General features: G+C 53.4%; 7 protein-coding genes across 7 annotated transcripts; 4 read left to right on the top strand and 3 right to left on the bottom strand.

The window, feature by feature from the left end:
• Positions 1-750: 750 nt before the first annotated feature.
• C7974DRAFT_108355 (pumilio-family RNA binding repeat domain-containing protein) lies at positions 751-3895 on the bottom strand. The gene is made up of 5 exons (XM_046134974.1): positions 3248-3895; positions 2329-3180; positions 1652-2281; positions 1323-1602; positions 751-1270 (listed from the first exon to the last, which is right to left on the bottom strand). The coding sequence occupies exons 1-5, from the start codon at positions 3530-3532 to the stop codon at positions 1017-1019; spliced, it is 2301 nt and encodes a 766-aa protein (XP_046001767.1). The 5' UTR covers positions 3533-3895; the 3' UTR covers positions 751-1016.
• Position 3896: 1 nt separating this feature from the next.
• On the bottom strand, positions 3897-6863 carry C7974DRAFT_108337 (uncharacterized protein). The gene is made up of 3 exons (XM_046134973.1): positions 6589-6863; positions 5890-6539; positions 3897-5805 (listed from the first exon to the last, which is right to left on the bottom strand). Exons 1-3 carry the CDS (start codon positions 6746-6748, stop codon positions 3991-3993), a joined length of 2625 nt encoding a protein of 874 aa, XP_046001766.1. The 5' UTR covers positions 6749-6863; the 3' UTR covers positions 3897-3990.
• Positions 6864-7128: 265 nt separating this feature from the next.
• Positions 7129-8894, top strand: C7974DRAFT_421010 (triose-phosphate transporter family-domain-containing protein; the record flags this gene model as incomplete). Its single annotated transcript, XM_046144279.1, has 2 exons — positions 7129-7491; positions 7540-8894. 2 exons carry the CDS (start codon positions 7129-7131, stop codon positions 8761-8763), a joined length of 1587 nt encoding a protein of 528 aa, XP_046001765.1. The 3' UTR covers positions 8764-8894.
• A 329-nt stretch (positions 8895-9223) lies between these two features.
• C7974DRAFT_386106 (RHD3/Sey1) lies at positions 9224-12447 on the top strand. Its single transcript, XM_046141029.1, has 4 exons — positions 9224-9457; positions 9523-9963; positions 10013-11757; positions 11812-12447. Exons 1-4 carry the CDS (start codon positions 9291-9293, stop codon positions 12105-12107), a joined length of 2649 nt encoding a protein of 882 aa, XP_046001764.1. The 5' UTR covers positions 9224-9290; the 3' UTR covers positions 12108-12447.
• C7974DRAFT_108331 (CAP domain-containing protein) lies at positions 12268-14058 on the bottom strand. The gene is made up of 3 exons (XM_046134972.1): positions 13853-14058; positions 13597-13717; positions 12268-13351 (listed from the first exon to the last, which is right to left on the bottom strand). The coding sequence occupies exons 2-3, from the start codon at positions 13679-13681 to the stop codon at positions 12735-12737; spliced, it is 702 nt and encodes a 233-aa protein (XP_046001763.1). The 5' UTR covers positions 13682-13717; positions 13853-14058; the 3' UTR covers positions 12268-12734.
• Positions 14059-15606: 1548 nt separating this feature from the next.
• Positions 15607-17724, top strand: C7974DRAFT_108258 (uncharacterized protein). The gene has a single exon (XM_046134971.1). The coding sequence runs from the start codon at positions 15678-15680 to the stop codon at positions 17358-17360; it is 1683 nt and encodes a 560-aa protein (XP_046001762.1). The 5' UTR covers positions 15607-15677; the 3' UTR covers positions 17361-17724.
• On the top strand, positions 17725-20123 carry C7974DRAFT_108257 (uncharacterized protein). Its single transcript, XM_046134970.1, has one exon. It carries the CDS (start codon positions 18089-18091, stop codon positions 19631-19633), a length of 1545 nt encoding a protein of 514 aa, XP_046001761.1. The 5' UTR covers positions 17725-18088; the 3' UTR covers positions 19634-20123.
• The last annotated feature ends 57 nt before the right edge of the window (positions 20124-20180 follow it).

Below are 20180 nucleotides of genomic sequence, written 5' to 3'. Positions count from 1 at the left end.
TCGCCTCTTCTTGTTTGCTCCTTGCAATGCAGTGTATCTACGTACAGCAGCTCTGTTGAAGCAGCAATGCGTGACCTCATAATTCTGGGTCACCAACATCACAAACACATGCGCAAGCATCCGCGGTCTGGGACCTGCTCGTTAGTCCTGCCGCCGAAAAGGCCGAGCAGTCAGCAAAGCCCAGAACGGCACCAACGGATCTGTCTCGTGCGTCGCAAATTATTCGGATCATACGTTGAGGCCGTTACGGCATCTCTAGCGCTGCCGCTGGCCGCTCCTCGACCAGCATCTCACATAACGCGGGCACGTCCGTCACAGCAAAATCTGCTCGTAAATTTTGATCTCATATCACTTGTCGTTATCAATTCTGCTCTCCGTGCAATTGTCGAGTTGCAAATGGCTCTCCGTTCGAATTCCGAACGTTTCCGAATTGCCACCGATTCCCGAGCCTCGCAGCGAAGTCGGTCGTCAACATCAGTCAGCATGTCGTAGGCATCGTGCGACAATGAAAATTCAAGACCGACGAGACTGTTGAGAATGCCGCGGAAATACCATCGAGACGCGTTAAAACGTTGCCAGTACTAGGACACAAGAGCGAAGCACAAAAGCTTATATTTTGGAGGAATGCTCACGACCATTTCATGCCGTCGCGTAACTATGTCGCAGCGGTACTATTTTGAGTAGCTTTGAGATGCACGATAATCCAGCTTCAGTACTCGACATTGTCCCCGTCGAGCGTCCTGCCAATAAACTGCTCAGCCAACCCAGGAAAAAGATACCGAGATAAACAAGAAAGGAGATATGTGGGCTAGACATGTCTTGAGAAGCGATGTTGATCCGTCCAACACTAGGAAATGGGTTTGCGTGTTATCCCAATCAATGCGACAATTTTCCTCGACATGGACTGTAGCTTGGGAATATCTCACTGACGAGATCGACAACGGGAACGAGTGCATTTGTGGTCATAATACCCAACGGTGTATGTTGGAACCAGATGGTCTTGTCAGACATGACTTTTAACGAAAGGCGCCTGGAAAGGTGGCGGTACGAGCAACGGGGTTGTTGAAACGAGAAACCATGCCGGCTGGGGGGCCGGGGCGGGTGGTGACAGCTGGGTTGCAACACAGCATGGCCACGCGCGAGCCATACTTGGAGCCGCGGAGCGACACCATATGTTTGCGAATATGACTACCAACAACATCGCGGTGTTGCACGCTGCTATTGGTCAAAATGTACTGAATAAGGTAATTACCGAACTGATCGCCAGCAACTGCAGGAAAGTCAGCATTAAGATACAAGCAGACGTCTGCGTTGACACTTACTGTCGATCAAAGGCATGCGCGGACGATCAGGGCGACCTTCGCAGACACGCTCCAGATACCTGTCCAGGAACTCGGTGTTGCCAATCTTCAGACACTTCTCAATGACCTTCGAAGCGTATTGGTCCATACTGTACTCTGTTGCGAAACGGAGGATGTGGTCAATGGCGCGGCTGCGATCGGTGGGAGCACCATGCTCGCAGATGTGTTGGATGCACCAGTTGCCGAATTGGCCGTGAGCGATTACATCGATACTAGCAAGAACCTCGTTGATGCAAGGACGCTGTGACTGGTAAGCAACGATCGTCATAGAGGGAAGTGATATTGCGTACCTTGTCTTCTTCCAGACAATTCTCGAAGATGTTCTGAACGACGAGACTGCCGGTTTCACCTAAAGCGACTTCGTGCCACATTCCTCGGAGTGCTTCGTTGACATAGCGCATGATTTGAGGAGGAGAGTCACTCCAGCGCAGCTCGAACAGCTTCTGCCAGACGTGGCAAGCATAGCGGTGGATCACGGTCTCTGGAATGCGACGCAGCAGTTCGTGAACCATAGTGGCCTTGTACTCTTCAGGTACGCAGTCGAAGGCCTTCTGGATGACATGACATCCGAAAGCATCCATACTGAGAGCGAGTGTGTTACCACGTATCGCTTGGGCAATGGCGATGATCTGATCTGGTGTGCCATGTTCAAAGCAGCGCTGGACCAAGAAGTTGCCGAAGCGGTTGATCATCAGTGAGTAGGCTTGAGCGATGATAGCTTCGACGATCTCATATTTCTGGTCTGGTGTGCCAACCTTGAGCTTCTGTTGAAGGAAGATAGACGCTTGCTGGTCGTTGTTGCAGATGATCTTGTCTACAATGTACTTCCAGTTGCAGCTCATGTTGCGATCCAACAATCGCCGGTAGTTCAATGGTTCAACAGGAGGCATGTACTGCGAACCTCCACTCTCGCTTGGTGCCTGTGAACGTTAGTGGATGTCAGCACGATGTCTCACATCTCGCTTACCTGAGAGTTCCACGGTGACGGGCCCATGCCGGTGGACAAATCGAACTCGTTGGCAACCGGAGACAGTCTGCTTCCACTACCACTCCCGATTGGCATAGAATAATTGGCAGACTGCATAGTTGATCCTCCATACTGGCTGTAGGTAGAATCAAATGCGGATTCAGGACGGCTCGGTGGGTTGCTCATGCTGTTGTTGTAGCCGGTAGCGAAACCCGCGCCCATTCCATTGCCGATGAAACTGCCAATACCAGCGTTGATTCCGCCGCCACGGAAGCCCTGGTCAAGAGGGAAATGGGTCGGCTCGTTGAGGTAACTGTTGGCTCGTCGCACTACAGGCTGACCAATGGGGACCGGTGGCCGGGTTTGCGTATGTGCTTGGCTCTGGTATTGAGACCCGAAGCTGTTATTCGTGTTATATGACGGGCGAATGGAGTCGTTGGACCAGCTATCTTGGGGGCGAGTCGAAGCGTTGAAGTTGTGCTGCAACTGTGTAAGTGTTTGCTCCGAAACGTCACCGACAAAACTGTAGTCGGTGTCGGACGACTGGCTAAGGTGCTCCATTGTAGACCTGGCGACATGATGGCTGTGTGACTCCTGATTCATACGGTTGATCTCGTCCTTAGCCGCCTGTAGTTCGTTCCTGATCTTCTGTAGCTCGGCTGCATTGACAAGAACAGAGGAGTCAGAGGACGTCATGGTGGGTGGTGTGCTTGCGTAGTTGTCGGAAGCCGGGGTGATCGGAACAGAGCTACTAGAAGAGGACTTGTAAGGGTCGTCGGGTGAAGACCGCTCGTTCAGACGCTGCAGAAGTGAGTCCATGACAGACTTGTCTTGATAGTGATCGCCCTTGTTCTGTGCCCTGGTTAGATTCTTTGATAGCGTAAAATGTGATAAACCAGGAAGATGAGTGGTGACTGACCTTGAAGCCACCGAGATGCGGCTGCTGCTGAAGCTGCATTGAGGGCATACCGACATTGCTCATGGTAGAGGTACCAAGCGGCCGCTTCAGACCCTGCAGACTGGATGTCAACGACGAGCCAGAGGAAGGATGAAGTTTGAATGGGAAGAAGTTCTGGCCATTGCCATTGTACTGGCGCAGTACCTCGGGTGAAGTATCGACTCTCAGATCACCAGGAGGCATGTTGAGCCGAGTGGGACCTTTGCGGGGTGTGGGAGAGCCGTCTGAAGTTATATTGAAGGCCATACTTGCTGGCAGCGAGGTGCAGGTAGATGAAAGAGATCAGAGAGATGCGTGTAATTCGACGTGACTGGGCAGATGCGAAGATAATATGCAAGACACGGCTGCTCGATACTCCGTTGGCGACGTATATGGCCAAGTAGATGGAGAAGTAGAGAAGAAACGCAGGAGAAGCAACTAAATTATCGGTTTCTGTTGAGTAGCAACGCGGTGGAAACGACGAAGGGAATGTGGGTGCAGGGAGAAGCTGCACCGCGATTGAGAGTCGAAGTAGAAGGCAAAGGTGGAGTGTGGGGAAGGAAGCGAGGTGACGATAGCTGCGATTGGCAGAGACGGCGTGGGAAGGGCAGCTGCGTGGGCGCGTCACCGGCTTGCAAACAACACAGACGCGGCAAGCCTTGGCCATTTAGTGAAAGTGAAGTTGAAAAGTGCTAGCTACTGTCGCCAGCCGACAATTGCGGAACCTAAGTTATGAAACTAGACGCAGTGATCTTCCACTGCGAATCGAAGAAGCCTAGAGCTAGAGTGCCCTCAACACCCTTCCACTTTGCCTCTTCACTCAGTACCACAAAGTCCGGCTGACCCACACCTGTGAGCATGGGCACCAGTCTTGCAGCCTGTCGCAGACCTTCGTCATCAGCTCCCCATATTACTAGCTCCAGTCTTTCGCCTGTCAATGGTTGAAGCCACGCCGCGCCACGCGCTTCATCGTATTGTTGCTCTCGCCCGCAACTGTCACGCAGAGAGATTCCGGATGCAGACGCTTGTAAAGGGAAGTCCGGATCAGCGCCCACGACAGTGTTACCGATAACGAGGCTGATGAAATTGCCAGTGGGGCTTGGGGAAGCAACTTCCATGTTGTCTTTCCATATGATGGTGTCGGCGCGGAAATACTGGTGCAGGTTGCGCGATACCTGTAGGGCGAGGTCCGAAGTGTTGCCAGAACCTGGATGTTGAATTATTAACGGACCGTGTGAGCGTAAGATGGCTGTCATGGAGCCCAACTGACGACCGTTTCTGCTGGATGAAATCGCTGCTGCACTTGCAGTCTCTATAGACCAAACATTGTTGGCCAAGCGAACGCTGACAGAGGCGTCAGTGTCTGCCGCAACACTCGTCATGTCGAGTGATTGTCCGTCTATCATAACGTGATCTTTCCAGAATGGAGGACCGAACTCAATGGTCAAGACGTTCGATGTTTTGACTGTTCGGCCTTGCACATGCACTCTGCCATACTGTCCAGGGTCTTCTAGGTGCGTCACTTTGACGCCGCCTTTGCTGCTTGTGTCGCCAGGGTCACCTACGACAATGCTGAACTCCTCCAATTTACGAGGCAGCTCTTCCTCGTTCCTCGTTTGATTGTGATAGAATGCGATCAACTCTGGTGTTACCATGACGCCGTCCCACCAGTGGCTATGATCCGGCACCTCATTGTAGCTTGTATTCACTCCCGCAAATTGTAATTGCTGGGCTAGGAAACGAGAGTGATAGGCTGGCACATTGTCGTCAATCTCCCCGTGCTGCTGCTGGATTGGAATCCCGCGAGCGTTGGCGATAAGCATCTCATGTCGGTAGCTGTTGAGCGATGCACTAATGATTGATGCACGCCTTGGATCGACAGGCTGCCACAGCTCATAGGGTACGTACTTCTGAATACTCGTGTAACAAGATACAGGTATTGCGGCAAGCACCTTATCCGACCGGTGGGTAACTGCATACCACGTACCCTGACCACCATTCGAGTGTCCAGATACGATCCATCGATTCGTGTCGACATCTGGGCCCGTCCAGTTGCCAAATGATATCCATGCAGGTATGGCGTCGATTGCAGCTTCAACGTCGGCGAAGCCCCAATTGTGCCAGTCGTCTGCAGACCAGGGTGTCACACCTGTGGGAAAGACAGTCCAAGCACAGAGGTCGGAAACTGCATCTAGAGCTCCGGTCACCATGGGGTTGTCGGCTTCCAGCCCTGCTCCGTGTAGCGCTAGGAACACTGGTAACTTTGCCTGTTTGTCGCGGCAAGTCGCATTCTTTGCAGGGGGGCGAAGCATGGCATAAGAAACCATTCCGCCAGGATGCATGAAGGTGACTTTGTGAGGGTCGTAGGCAGATACGTGTTTAAGATGTTGAGTGACTGCAAGGCTTGATGATTTGCTGCTGCTAAGCTCTTTGAATGCTATGCTGTAGGTTACAGACGTAGCGTTGTGGGAAGGGAGTGTAATGTGGAAAGCCACAGGTCTGGTCTGGCCTGCCACAATTACGATGTTGTGAGCATGTTCCTGTTCGGTCGTCAGATCACCACCCCGTGCCACCAGTATCTGGCTATCCATGCCCAACCTCAACAGAGGAAACAGTGTGCTAACATTGGTGCTAACATTTGCAGCATAGATTCCAGTAACCTCGATGTCTTCGGCACCGCTATTGCGGAGGTTCACAGAGCCATGTGGCGTTGCAAGACGGCCATCGATTACGTCTGACAAGAGGATGCCAGGCTTTGCCAGTTCCAGAGTTCCAGACACTTGTTCGACGCCCACAACGACGTCTATGGTCGGTTCGAGAATACCTCCAAAGGCTCTGACATCACGCACAAGTCGAAGGTCGATGCGGTGATGTCCTGGACCTAGATGTAAAACAGGCGGAGCGTTCCGAAAGCTGTATAGATCGCCACCGAACGAATGTGTGTCGTCGATCCAATATTCTAATATAGCATCGGTGTGAAGAATCACGTGCTGAGTTTCGTTTCCGCCAACGATCAACTCTCCACGCGCCCAAACCTGGTATTGAACCGAAGCCCATCCATAGACTACCTTAAGGAACTCCCAATCGACATTGGAATAACCAACACTGAGAGTGGCATTGGCAGAAGTCGTGCTACTGAGGGTCTTTGCAGTTGTGATGTTCCAATGTGCAGTACCGTTCGTAGGCAGAGAACTCCGGTATGATGCTTGAGGGTCATATTTCACGTTCCTGAATCCCCCGTTCAATTCGAGAGGATCTGCACCCCAGGTGGCCTCTTCCAAGTTATCAGCAATCGATGCAACTTAAAGTCGCCTCCTGCATACCTCGTGTGCCTATCTGGAAAGGCCCAAGAACTTCCCATGTGCTGCTGAAGGAGAGCAGGGGTCTGTGTTCGAGTGGGGTCGAAGTGGAGCAATGACATGGTGGGCACAGCTGCAGGAACAGCAACGACACCGCTGCGAGGCATTGTGAAGGAGCGCGCATGGTTTACCGCGATCCAGAATCACGAATCGGTGGCGCTCATCGGTGAACTTGAGCTTTGTGGCTGTCTGCACGCTGTTACTAAGCTGGTGGCTGGCATTGTATCCCTGAGCCAAACTAGTAGATCCGAACTGCATTTGGACGCGTTGATGATGCGTCTAGCAACGGCGCCAGTGAAACTTGTACTCAACACCAGAGACCTTTTCGCGCAGGCGCCGCGACATCTGCCCACCTAAGATCTCAGCGCTCGGCTGTTGGTGTACGACCCGAACGTCTACGAAGAGGACCTTGCACGGAACGCGCCAGCAGATACGGATCAGCCCGCCGCACCAATGGCCTAATTACTGAATATACGAGACCACGACTCCTGCACCTCAGCATCAATGTCCTCCGCCGAGGCGCATGATGCCGCGCCGCACTCCACGTTCAAGTTCCCCGCCTTCGAGCCGGACTTGCTTCCCACCCATGAGGAGGAGCCATTTGGCCTGACCTCTTCTCGCACCGCCAGCCCCAACCCCGGCGCGCACACGAATGGCTACGCTCGACCTCCTGATCGCTGGCAGCCTCGGAAAGAAGCAAGAGTGGGGTTTGCGAGCCACTCCAACCCAGGACCCTCGAACAGACACGGCAGACAGAAGAGTCTGAGCGAGGCTTTCAAGACAATCAGGACACGGAAAGGCAGCGTCAGCCAGAATGCGCATGAAATTGCCGATGCGCTAAAGGCGCCTCTCTCCCCGAAGCTTGTCGTAAGTCTGGAGTAAAGCGCCGGGTGGCTAGCTTGCTGACGGACGCAGTTGCTCTGCGGTGTCTGGTATCTGACTTCCATCTTCACGAATATGTCTTCAAAGACCATCCTCACGGCACTCCCGAAGCCGATTACTCTCACGACTGTCCAATTCGCCTTCGTGTCGGGGTGGTGCATAATATTGGCTGCTCTGGCCAAGAAATACCCGCGCATGAAGCAAACAATGCCATTCCTGAAGTACGGCATTCGCCGGCCACACAGAGAGATCATCGTCACAACTCTGCCCCTGACCGCATTCATGATCGGCGGTCACATTTTGAGTGCAGATGCGACATCAAGAATACCAGTGTCGTTGGTACATACCATCAAAGGACTGTCGCCCCTCATGACAGTCTTTGCCTATCGATTCTTCTTTGGCATCTCCTACTCGATACCTACGTACCTGTCGCTGATCCCACTCACTCTCGGTGTCATCCTGGCGTGTTCGGCCGACTTCAACGCCAACTTTCTCGGACTTGTCATGGCCTTTGCGAGCGCTATCGTCTTTGTCACGCAAAACATCGTGTCCAAACAGATCTTTAACGACGCTGCATCCGCTGAGAAGGAAGGATTAGCGCCGACCAAGTTCACAAAACCCGACAAGCTCAACTTGCTCTGCTACTCGTCTGGCCTGGCGTTCCTGTTCACCGTCCCTATCTGGTTGTGGTCTGAAGGGTTTACGCTGATAGGCGACTTCCTGCACGATGCTTCAATCGAGCTGTCTGAGAAACCGGGCGCTTATGACCATGGCCGATTGTTTCTTGAATTCGTGTTCAACGGAACGTTCCATTTCGGCCAGAACATCGTGGCTTTCATTCTGCTTTCTATGGTCTCACCAGTCACATACTCCGTTGCCAGTTTGATCAAGCGCGTATTCGTTATCGTCTTTGCTGTCGTCTGGTTCAAGAAACCCTTGACCAGCACGCAAGGGTTCGGATTCGTGCTCACTTTTATTGGCCTGTACCTCTACGATAGGACGTCGGATGCAGCCAAGGCGGACAAGCGCGCAAGAGCACTACAATCGAAGAGCCAAGGCACACTGCTCCCCCTGGTTACAGACGTGAAGTCCAGACCGACCTTCACTGCAAGCCCAGCGACTATGTCTGCTGGCACGGGCGCGTACCCAGCAGCAAGAGACGACAAGAGAGACGACGACGGAGGCTTCAAGAGGCCTGAAATGGTTTCAAGCTATCTCCCGCCAGGCACGAAGCAAGAAGACACGTGGCGGCGGTAGGATATCTGATGTAGACGAATGACACAATCCACAACTACGAGTAGACGATAGACGAATCAATGTGTATATATGGCGCGATCCAGATCACAACCTGCAAACGAGCCAAAGGTCACAGATGCTGGGGCTGGGGCTGCCAGACTGACCTGATCTAGCGTATCGACAGGGCTGTCGCTCCACGTTTTCTTGGCAACGGCACTAGGTTCGCAGCTTCCACTGTGTCTCACACGATCTTGCACCATGCAACAGCTGATGCAGATCCGGCGTGATGACTTCCATACAGCAGTCGCGTGCGGCAACTGTACCCTATTTTGACTTGCATCCCGCAAACAAACAAGCAAGTGATGCTCTAGACCGTCATCTGAACGGAGCACGTAGCCCTGTCCGCCTAAGCGAGCATCCTAGCAGCGAATCATCGGCCTGCACCCTTAACATCCCCTTGCCCTGTGACATCAACGGCCACCTTTCTCCTTACCACCAAGTTATTCTTCCCGCACACGTGCAGCTGCCCGCGGCTGTGCCACTCAATCATGGCCTCCGATACTCTCAAGGTCAACGGCACCCGGCCTAGCAATGTTCGACACCCCACGGCTCCAGGCATGATGATGAACGCCCATTTCGCAAATGTTGGGGAGGATGCCGGCAAGGAGGCGTATAGCCATGGCGTCCAGGTCGTCGACGAGGACAAGGTCTTCAAGTGTGTACAACCGGACAGCCTTCATGAACGAGAGGCAGGACAGCTGACAAGCCTGCGCAATCCAGTACAAATGTCGGACAATACCTCAACATCGAGCACATTATTCCAGCTGGCTTCAACTACCATCTTATCGCCGTATTCGGTTCGCAGTCCACGGGCAAGTCGACTCTGCTCAACGCCCTCTTCGGCACACAGTTCGGCGTCATGTCAGAGCAGGAGCGCCGCCAGACAACGAAGGGGATATGGATGAGCAAGAATAAGCGCGAAGCGGGCGGCTCGGGCATGGCGGAAAACATTCTGGTCATGGATGTGGAAGGCACAGACGGTCGTGAGCGAGGAGAGGACCAGGACTTTGAGCGCAAGAGTGCCCTCTTTGCGCTTGCGACAAGTGAGGTTCTGATCGTCAACATCTGGGAGCACCAGGTCGGACTGTACCAGGGGGCGAACATGGGTCTCTTGAAGACCGTCTTCGAGGTCAACTTGCAGTTGTTCGTCAAGGACAGCAAGTATGTGCAAGACATGTTGGAAATTGGATTTCATGCTGACGCGCTACAGGACCATTCCCAAATCCCTCCTGTTCTTCGTCATTCGTGACCACCTTGGCACAACACCCCTGAAGAATCTCCAGAATACCCTAATTCAAGACCTCTCGAAATTGTGGTCCGCCATATCGAAGCCCGCCGGCCTCGAGAACTCGCGCATCGAGGACTACTTCGACTTCGCATTCGTCGCTTTACCCCACAAAATCCTCCAGCCAGAGAAGTTTGATGAAGCAGTCAACAAGCTGAGCCTCCGCTTCCGGGAAGGGTACAACGACCCGAAGAAGAGCGGCCTTCTCGATGAGGCAGAGCTGCCTATCTTCCTTCCCCAATACCATCGCCGAATCCCCGCAGACGGCTTCCCCGCATACGCCGAGGGCATCTGGGATCAGATTGTGCATAACAAAGATCTTGATCTGCCCACACAACAAGAGCTTCTTGCTCAGTTCAGGTGCGATGAGATTGCGAGAGAGGTTCTTGTGGTTTTCGACGAGAAGATCACGCCACTCGAGGATAGGCAGGCGGACGATGCCAGGATAGGACAACCCTCGATCATCCCGGATCTTGGACCTATTATGAATGCTGCAAGGACTCTAGTCTTCAAAGACTTCGACACAAACGCAAGTCGCTACCACAAGGGCGTCTACAAGAGGAAGTTGGCGGAATTGGAGGGCAAGGTCGACACACGCTTGAAGGCACTCAGCCAGAAGCAGATCAGTGCCGCACACAAATCGGGTATCGACGAGTTCAGCAACGCTGTTGCCACATCGGTAAAGCTTGGACAGAAGAAGGGTGGCTCATACGACTTTGCGCAAATCGTGGACTCGGAGAAGAAGAAGGCCCTGGCCAAATTTGAGGATGACGCGAAAGCGATCGCCATTGAAGGCGCGTCCTGGAGCGATGCCACACATCAGCTTGTTCTGTACCGCAAAGAGCTGGACGAGGTGTCAGGGCGTCTGCGCAAAGAGGAGATGAGGCGGCTGGCCACACGGATAGAACGCTGGGTAAGGACTCGCTTGGACGAGTCCATCGGTCTCGAATTCAACAAACTCGGCTCTGGACGAGGTGGATCCGGCGCCCCCGAACACGGCGAAAAGCCAGCCACCGAAAAGGACCTCTGGGACCGTGTATGGGCTATCTTCACAGACACAGTGTCGAGCGCCGAGAAGCGCTTCACAGACCGCGCACAAAGCTTCGACGCTAGCCCCGAGGAGGTTGACGTTGGTCTGTGGAGGCTGCGACGCAAGTCCTGGGGTGTTCTTCGTGCGAAGATCGACGAGGAGGTCATGGAGGGCAACATCCTGCTGAAGTTGAGGGAGAACTTCGAAGACAAGTTCCGATACGACGAGCAGGGCGTCCCGAGAATATGGCGGCCCACCGACGATATCGAGGGCATCTACACCAAGGCCCGCGAGTCGACAATAACGGTCATTCCGCTGCTTGCGCGCTTCAAGCTCTCTAAGACGTCGTCACCACCGCCCCTCGATGCCTGGATCGGCGAAGCGCCTGCCTCCGTGTCCCCAGCCGACGAGGAAGACCTGGCCCCTATCGGCGGCCTCGACGATGACGAAGGCAAGACCCTAGACGACGAGATGGTAATCCTCTCCGACACAAAGCAATCCGACCTCCTCGTGCGCTTCAAGAAGACCGCCGACGGCGTCTACGTCGAAGCTAAACGCAGCGCCATCGGCGGCATGACCCAAGTCCCCCTCTACTTCTACGGGCTACTGCTCGCCCTCGGCTGGAACGAGATCATCGCCGGTACGTCCCCCCACCCACCTTATCATTACACCACAGACCACTAACCCCCCGCAGTCCTCCGCAACCCCGTCTACTTCATCTTCCTCATCCTCGCCGCCATCGGCGCCTACGTAACCTACACGCTCAACCTGTGGGGCCCCATGGCCAGCATGGCCAACGCCGCGTCCGCCCAGGCCCTCGACATCGGCAAGGAGCGGCTGCGCGAGTTCCTGGAGACGAGTGAATCGGGCCGCCGCGCGATGGCGCAGAGCGGGCTCGACAACGGGAACGGGCGTGCGCGCGACGTGAGGATGGATGCGCTGGATGCGAATGGGAAGAAGCAGGAGGAAGAGGATTTGGATGATATCTGAGAGTTGAGCGTGGGAGCTGGGTGAGGGGTGCGGTGGGGTTGGGGGTGTTTGGGTACGTGTATGTTATTCACGGAGCGGGGTTGGTATTACTAGATTCCTAGATGGGGGCCAAGGCCGCGTAATCAAAAGTTTGCACATTGCTGCGCCGTCTTGCGTGAGACTGGGCTGGGGAGCATATGACATGGTTGAACAGTGGAAGTCGTCGTTGCAAGCCTTCGTTGGGGCGAGTGGTACGCGTAAAGAAGCAACTGTGGGTATTACTGTGCGGCAGTTGTCAAAAGATTGTTAACGACTGAGTCAGCTATAGTTTAGAAACCAAGGTGTGCGTGAAAGAAGAAAAGTTTTGATTGAACGACTATTACTTTGTACGTGAAATTCGTAAAGGCTGTATATCGTACAGCCGTTAGCACTTTGAAAGAAGGTGACGCTCGCTTGTTTGCTTCCTGACCAAATTACAACAGGAACAAGGATCTCGTAGCACTCGGCAAAGAAAAAGGGGGCCGTAGAAGGAAGTAGGTAGGTATCGTCTGATATCGCCATGCCCGGTAACTCCCGTAGAGGGACATAAAATACTCAATCATACAAATGAATCGTACAATTACATCATAGCGTTAGCGTGGGCCGCGCTCAGTCGGCATAGTTTCCAAGGTCAGTGTTGCTGCGAGGACGTCCAACGTTGAGAGCGTACTGGGTGCGAACGTTGCCCGCGGGCCAGTAGTTGCATACTGTGTATTTGTTCATGCTGGATTGTCTCTCGCCAAAGACAACCATCCTGTTGCCACAGTCTAGGGAGTAGCAACCGACACTGGTGGTGCCATTCCAGACGACCTGCGTGAGATGGCCGACCTGGCCAAAGACGTTGGAGGGGATATCGGTCGCACCGTAATAGTTTCGCATGAACGGGAACTCTCCCTTGTACCAACTCTCGGTGATAGCAGCTGTGACGTTGAAATAGTCGCCAGACACAGTGTAAAGGTTCTGGCCTTGTCGAACATTATCAGGTACAGAGTGCTCAAAGATACAAGTGTCGGCGGTGATCTTCGCAGTCGCCGCAACAGTCTCGTTCCAGACCAGGGGTTGAGATCCGTGATTGGCACGAGCTTGATTGTGATGAAAGAGAATAGAATTGCGGTATGCAAGCCCGCTGTTAACAGTCAGGAAAGCTTGTTGGGGACCGGGAGTATGTCCTGGGTCGACTGGAGCACCATTGGCCGGTGGAGGCACGTTGGAAGGACCTGGATTCCCTGGGAGAGGGTTACCGACTACTGCCGAGGATGAAGACGCAGATGGGGCCGAGTGGGAGGAGTAAATGAAGGAGGATTTCCAGCTACATTGCTTGGGCGAGTAGGAGGAGTGAAGGACGGAGGAGTGGTTGGAGGCCGAGTGGAAGAAGTAGTCGATGGACGAACGGGGGGAGTAAAGGCCGGACGACTGGAAGTAGCTCCAGGGGTCACAAAGACGGTGACCGTGACAGTGCGGGTTACGGTACCTTGTTGACGCTTCTCGAGCTGAACCTGTGGTAAAGCAAGAGCGCTAGCTGCAAGTATGGAAGTGAGAAGGGTAGAAGAGTGCATTATTGAGAACTCAGAAGAGATGATTGTGATGTGATACTGTTCTTCGTCACTGAGCGTTGGAGGCGATATAAATACTACGAATGTCAACTCTATTCCTATGAGATCTACCGGAAGCACAGCGGCCGATTGAAATAGAAGACCTCATCGCGGAGTGGAGAGAAGCTAACTTACTGACTGCTTCGACGAAAGCGGTGATCGTCGAGTTGGGTCAAGCGCACCTTCGGCGACTAACAACAAAGGAGTGAATGATTCTGGAGTGTGGATGGAAAGGACTGTGGGGCTACTCAGTAGCAGCAGGTTGAAGGAGCGTCGTCGTTGTCGTCAAGACAACGTTAAGAGAAATGGAGATTGTTAGACGGAGACGCGCCAGACCGCTCGTTGTCCAGGTGTTTGATGGAGAACGGAGCTAAGCTTAAGCGAAATATGGTATTCTGATTGCACTTGCTTGATACTCGACGCACGGGGCAGCCGCTCGATCTAACGGTGAGCTGTCACTGCTACAACAGTCCACCCTTGGAGAACAACCACCCCCTACACTCAGACTCGCATTCGCACACGCTGGTGTCCATGGAGCGGCAGATCCGCATGCTGCTCGGTAGTTGGACGTCAGTGTTAAGCTATGCTTGACGCATTACGACAGCGGTGCTGTAATGGACATCCGTTTGCGGCTCTGACAGCATCGCGTGGTGTCCCTGGGTCCCTACAACATGGCATTGTCAGCGACGATCTCTGCAAGAATAACACCATTTGCACGGAGTCACCGCGGAAGCATCATCACAACCAGATCAGGATATCAGTAACCGTTGCGCTTATCGATGAAGGGAGCCGTTGTCTACAAGACGGTAGGGGACAGGCGTAGCCGTGGCCAATCAAAGCAAGATCTTTCGTGATCCTCACCGGGGTTGCTGCTTGATGCGGGGAGCTTGGCAGGCAAATCCAAGTAAGCTAAATAAACCTCACTTGCAGACCCATCTTCATCTTTGGCCACATCTCTATTTTGCAAGTCCTGGTCAGCAGCTAGCCCACGCCTGACATCGATGATGCTATACCACATCGTTACCAGGAATAGTTGGTTGCCACTTTGAGCATTGCACGTTCCCGGGCGCTGTGGGGTTGTAACATTTGCACGACGTGAGACCCCTCAAAATTTCCAAAGGTCCGAATCAGAAGTCAGGACAAAACTGTTACGAGTCCATTTGAGTGGTGCATTGGGCTTCATGTGCTGGAGCATGACCTGTCATCCCTTGCTCCAATGCGGCACGAGTCACCGCCATTGTGGTGCCATCCTCACCTGGAATACTGGATCCTCCTAACTTGGAGCACATGAAACTTGCGACAGTCTTGTTGATGAAACGACCCATATGTCTTCGAATACGCTTGCAAGCTATGCGATGCGGCAAACCATGTGTATGTAATGCTTGAACGGAGAGGGTCTGTGGAGTGAGAGACTCACATTATGCTTGGCTTGGAGAACACTTCAAGGCAGATTGGTGTTGCTGTAGTTCTCATTCCGCAAGTGATCATTCCTCTGCTGATTTTTTATCGGTTACATGGGCGGCAAGTAAGGTAGGCCCGACTGTACGGTTAGACATGCCAGATGATATATCTATGCGTGTGCGAAGCCGCTCGCCATGCTCCTAATGAGTTTTGTTATTTTGCGCGATTGGAGTAATTGTTGATCGAGGGCGAAACGAGCGATGACGTTTCGTCGATCCAACAGGAGCCTAAAAGTAATAGCCCCAAGTAAATGATCAACCACGATCTACGATGCCGTTGCCCGAACGGGACTGAGTACGAAGTAAGAGCGTGACAGCATGCGCGACCTTAGACGTGAGCTTGACGTGGTGATTGGACCGGTGCCGCGGCACGCGCCCCACCTGGTTACTTCTAACATGTCATCCATAGTGTTAGGCAAGCAGGCCGCACTGGGCTTTGTTCAAACTCGTCTTTCAACCCAATATGCACCATTATCGCATATATCTTTCAGTAGTCCGCCATGGTTGCCTTCTCTCACCTGCCGACTGAGCTGGTTGAGTCGATCACGTTTTACTTGGCACAACATGACCTGTACACCCTCTCTCTGGTCAACAAAAGCCTAAATATTCTGGCTGCACCATACCTCTATCGAGAGATTGACTTGGCCATACGTCCCGGCGATAAGTTGCCGCGTATTGACAGGTTTTGTCTTAATATTCTGAGCGACGCCCGGCGCGCGGCGCGAGTTGAGAGACTGAGCCTTGGACCGTCATCTGAAGATGGGGTTAAAGAGGGCCAACGCTGGCTTCCTCTGGACAGACACTTCAATGATGAAGCGCTGTATCAGCTTGCTATGACCGCTCTTGACAGGGAGCCCTTGATAGCGGGCGGAGACTTTCTAAGGGACGCCATCATGCAACGAGAGTATTCGGCATATGCAACTCTGATCGTGCTGGTACTACCTGCGTTGCAACAGCTTGAAATTGCAGACTTCACATATTCGACCATGGATCGTCTCCGTACAGTGCTTCGAAATCTTAACGCGGAAAGAACGTGGAACCAACGCCATCCGTCGGCAGCTCTACTAGAACGGCTGGCTTGCATCAAGGCAGCATCTTGCAATGTTGATAGAAGCTCAGGATTACCGTATCCAAACGAAAGAGGCTCTGTTTATCTCGATCAAGTCATGAATCTACCTGGACTTGACAAGTTGGAATTTTCAGTGACAGATATGCAAGCGGGGATGTCCAGAACCGTACCTCCAGGTGGGGCGGTGCATTGGCCAAATCGACTGCTTGTCTCTCATGTGCGGACGACCACCATCACCAGGCTTGTAATCAGACATTCTACATCTTGTGCCCTCGCTGTTCGTCCACTCTTCACTTGCGCTCCTCAGCTCACATCCTTTACATGGGACATTGCGTACGACTGCCACGACCGGCAGATTGCGCCAGAGAGGTGGATCGATCTCGATGCCTGGAGCACCTCGTTGAGTGCCTGCAAAAGCACGTTACAAGTACTCGTGTTCGCGGTCGAGTATTTCGATTCTGTGAAATTTGCTTTCGAACAACCGAGAATTGGGCCCCGACAGTTTGGCTACCTCGACCTCACCAGCTTTGAACACTTGCATACCTTAGAGGTCCCGATAACTTTCTTGACGGGTGACAGCGAGTGTTCAATCACTGCTGAAATTTACCCACTACCTCCACCCTATTTGCGCCATCTCTCCCTTCGGATTGATCTCACACATGCGCAATTATCTTATAAGCTGGACACATCGAACCTCCCTCGAGGTCTCACGTTGCCTCAGTCCCAAGCTGAAGCAAGGTACACAAGTAACGCACGAATGGACCTGGCTTATGCCTACCACGCAACCCTGGCACTGCTCGATCATACTCCAGCTCTAGAAAGTCTTTCCGTCTGGCAACCTGCAGATCCTTCATTGAGTTGGTTTGATGGACAAATCTCCGACTTTGCAACTACGTGCAGCAACAAATCAATTATCGGAGCCTTGGTCTTTCCAATGCTGCTCCGCTGGAAGAAGTCTGAACATCGAGATCTAGTCAAGGAAGTTAGGTTCGGGCCTTCTCAGGGCGAGCGATCGGAGCGCCTTTGCAGGGGTGAGCGGGATGAAATTCCATTGGGACTGGCGTCACAGTATCATCTCCTTGGACTGCGCTCTCATCTAGTTCGGCATTGCTGAACTGCATATCATGTGTCACAAACGCCCTTACTCCATTCGTTCATCCACGACCATCAGCGCGATCCTGCAGGATTCCTGAAGCATTCCTGCGCAGCAGACTCTTCCTAGGAGCCTTTTTACCTACCTATACAAATCTTTGATCTTTTTGTCACTAGCGGCAGACTAGGTTCCGAAAAGCAATATCAACTTTTGGCGTTACGGAGTATTTCTGTTCTTCAACTACAAGATGTTTGCCCGTAAGGCTGAGTCAGGCCCTTCTCATGTTGGCCGATCGTGGAGTATAGCTAGTCATGACGCGACCACCACCGAACACGTGGAACGGGTATACACCACCCGCAGTGCCGCGGTACCCCACATCGCTTGCCCGGGGATTACTTGACTGTCCGCCACAGCCAATCGCATGATGAAGCTGCCAAAGATACTTCAACGACAATCTTGTCGCGGGAGTTAAGTTTGAATCCGCAGGAGGCCAGCGATAAACCTTCTGAGCAGCCCGGGTGCTGGTTCGAGGTGCTTTAGCGGCGCCAATGCATGTGTTGGGCGTCTAGTGGCAGTCTCGAACTCTGCTGACCCGGCGCATAGCTTATGCCCTAGTTCCTCGAAGCCTGGGGAACTGTTTCTCTTCGACATCGCCGACTTTGGAGTGTGACTTCATCGTTGTCCAAACCGTTGGTTTGAGGCAAAAAACCGCAGACCTTCAGCTGGCTACACCCACGCCGCAAGAACCCATGGCACGCCTACTGGACCTACCTCCGAGCATACTCAATTACGTATTCGACTATGTCTCTAAAAAGGAACTCCATGCTCTAGCGCATACTTGTCACTCCTCCAGCAAAGAAGCGATCCCTCGCCTGTATCGAAACCTCAGATTCGCACCCACTGGATCAGCATCGTGCGCACGAAAACTCGCCTTACTCCTTCGTACCTTCTTGGAGCGACCAAGTTTGAGCTTGCACGTAGCCTCAATCAGATTGTCGGGCGCGCAGTTATGCTGGAATAAATGCAATCCCTGGCCAGGGGAGGACAGCCGGAATGCCAAACTTTGGGGACTTGACGCTTGTCCAATTCTTACCAGAGCACAACTCATATTCGCCTCGAACATGTTCTACCAGTTTGTGGATGATGATATGCAACAGTCGCAGCCGCAGTTCCGAGGACGGTGCGCAGATGCCCTAGCTACGCTCGTATTGACGCGCCTTACGGAGGTGCGTTATTTGGAACTCGGCGACGGCTTCTTGCGCTACTCGTTATTTTTACCACAACTACTAAAAAGGACGGATTACCTATTCCCGAAGCTACATGGGGTCACTCTGGGCGACAAGAGTCTCATAACCATAGGCGTTGCTTACATGGACCTCAATCTACTGCGACCGATTTTCTATTCGTCAACAATTACCAAATTTGAATGCTCCATGTCACAACCATGGCGCTTCCAGTGGAACGATTCGAAACCACCACGGAGCAATACACTAACCTCATTGACTTTATTCAGAACAAACATCAGCAGAGCTACACTGGGCGAGCTGCTCTCGGCAACACCCAAGCTCAAGTATCTCCACTACGAACACGAATTCGTATTCAACGCTGCCACTTCTACCGGTCCCTCGCTATCCCCTTACCTGGGCCTCGACGAACTCAATACGGCGTTGTTCCCCGTCAGAGATACACTGGAAGAATGCCACTTCATTCTACGGCTTGGCCCAGGCTCGATATCCACCACCGAGTATCCTCTTGCTAGCGTCCGGTTTCCGGCCGTGCAGGGCACTTTGACTATGCTCAAGTTCATGCCCCGCTTAACGAAGGTAGAAGTGCCCATGACGATGCTGTTGGGGTGGTACCCGAACTTCGCAGCCAAACTTGAGGAAGTCCTACCTCATGGAATCGTCGACATCACACTGCGCGATGATCTCGTGCGATACTGTCCATGGGTCGCGCCTTCCAACGCCGAGAACAAGGTCGTGCGAATCGCAGAGTACATACAAGGGCGCGCGTTCCACGCAACGCAGCTGGAGTCTCTCAAAGTCCGCCTGACCTCCGCGAAGCGCTCGTTGGTGCACTCGATCGGCGCATTGAGCATGTCGACAAGCGGGAGAGGGAGTCATACTGGCCTCGTCCGTGGGAAGAAGTCGGAGACATATGGCTGGCGCTTCGAGAACACGAAACCTGCCGCGACGAGCCCGACAGCGTTGTGCCATGTGACGAGGAAGGACAGCGTGTTCCGACCCATGTCACCGCTCTTCGAATCCTGCTGGTCAGAGACAAATTTCTTCTGAGAGAGATGAGCAGCACGGTTTCCTGAGAGCCGCGGAGCAGCATATCCAGCACAAAATTGATCTCAGAACCACCTCCAGCAGCGCGCAGAGCAATCCTTCCAGACCCTGCGTACGCAACAACCACTGCACAGCCTGCAAAGCATCACACACTCTCGATCTCCGCCGCGGTCACAAGCACCCAAAGCCCGCTCGCCAACCCCACATCCCCACGGCCTCCAGCGCCGGAAAATACCCTCCCGTAAGCCACACCACGCGAACCCTAACCCACCGCTAACCCGTCCAGCCGAACTCCCGACCCCCGCATGCCGAACCCCGCATGCCTTGCGCCCTCGAAAACGATGCCAAAAACGCGCGCAACCGTATCTTCTTCTCTGGGCGAAAGTTGGTGTCGCATACGAGCTGTAAACGCGGTGCAGAAGTGTAGCCGAGCGCCGGCGCTGAAGTGCTGCCGAGCGTCGGCGGCGGGACTTGGGCCGAACCGGCGCGCTGGGTCTGGATGCGGCGCCTTGGTGTCGGGGGTGCCGGGGTCGGGCGACGCCGATGTGAG

The sequence above is a fragment of the Boeremia exigua genome (assembly GCF_020726555.1).
Source record: "Boeremia exigua strain MPI-SDFR-AT-0100 chromosome Unknown C7974scaffold_2, whole genome shotgun sequence".
NCBI lineage: Eukaryota > Fungi > Ascomycota > Dothideomycetes > Pleosporales > Didymellaceae > Boeremia > Boeremia exigua.
The sequence above is the reverse complement of the archived record's forward strand: the minus strand, read 5'-3'. Positions and strand labels throughout refer to the sequence as shown.

Coding starts and splice junctions, on each gene's coding strand:
- C7974DRAFT_108355 (XM_046134974.1), bottom strand. CDS start 3,532: ATGGCCTTCAATATAACTTCAGACGGCTCTCCCACACCCCGCAAAGGT. Junction 2,282..2,328: donor CGTCACCGTGGAACTCTCAG/GTAAGCGAGATG, acceptor TAACGTTCACAG/GCACCAAGCGAGAGTGGAGG. Junction 1,271..1,322: donor GCGCATGCCTTTGATCGACA/GTAAGTGTCAAC, acceptor ACTTTCCTGCAG/TTGCTGGCGATCAGTTCGGT.
- C7974DRAFT_108337 (XM_046134973.1), bottom strand. CDS start 6,748: ATGCGCGCTCCTTCACAATGCCTCGCAGCGGTGTCGTTGCTGTTCCTG. Junction 6,540..6,588: donor TTTCCAGATAGGCACACGAG/GTATGCAGGAGG, acceptor ATAACTTGGAAG/AGGCCACCTGGGGTGCAGAT. Junction 5,806..5,889: donor CTGCAAATGTTAGCACCAAT/GTTAGCACACTG, acceptor ACGACCGAACAG/GAACATGCTCACAACATCGT.
- C7974DRAFT_386106 (XM_046141029.1), top strand. CDS start 9,291: ATGGCCTCCGATACTCTCAAGGTCAACGGCACCCGGCCTAGCAATGTT. Junction 9,458..9,522: donor GACGAGGACAAGGTCTTCAA/GTGTGTACAACC, acceptor TGCGCAATCCAG/TACAAATGTCGGACAATACC. Junction 9,964..10,012: donor TTGTTCGTCAAGGACAGCAA/GTATGTGCAAGA, acceptor GACGCGCTACAG/GACCATTCCCAAATCCCTCC.
- C7974DRAFT_108331 (XM_046134972.1), bottom strand. CDS start 13,681: ATGCACTCTTCTACCCTTCTCACTTCCATACTTGCAGCTAGCGCTCTT. Junction 13,352..13,596: donor GCTCGAGAAGCGTCAACAAG/GTACCGTAACCC, acceptor ACCCTCTCCCAG/GGAATCCAGGTCCTTCCAAC.
- C7974DRAFT_108258 (XM_046134971.1), top strand. CDS start 15,678: ATGGTTGCCTTCTCTCACCTGCCGACTGAGCTGGTTGAGTCGATCACG.
- C7974DRAFT_108257 (XM_046134970.1), top strand. CDS start 18,089: ATGGCACGCCTACTGGACCTACCTCCGAGCATACTCAATTACGTATTC.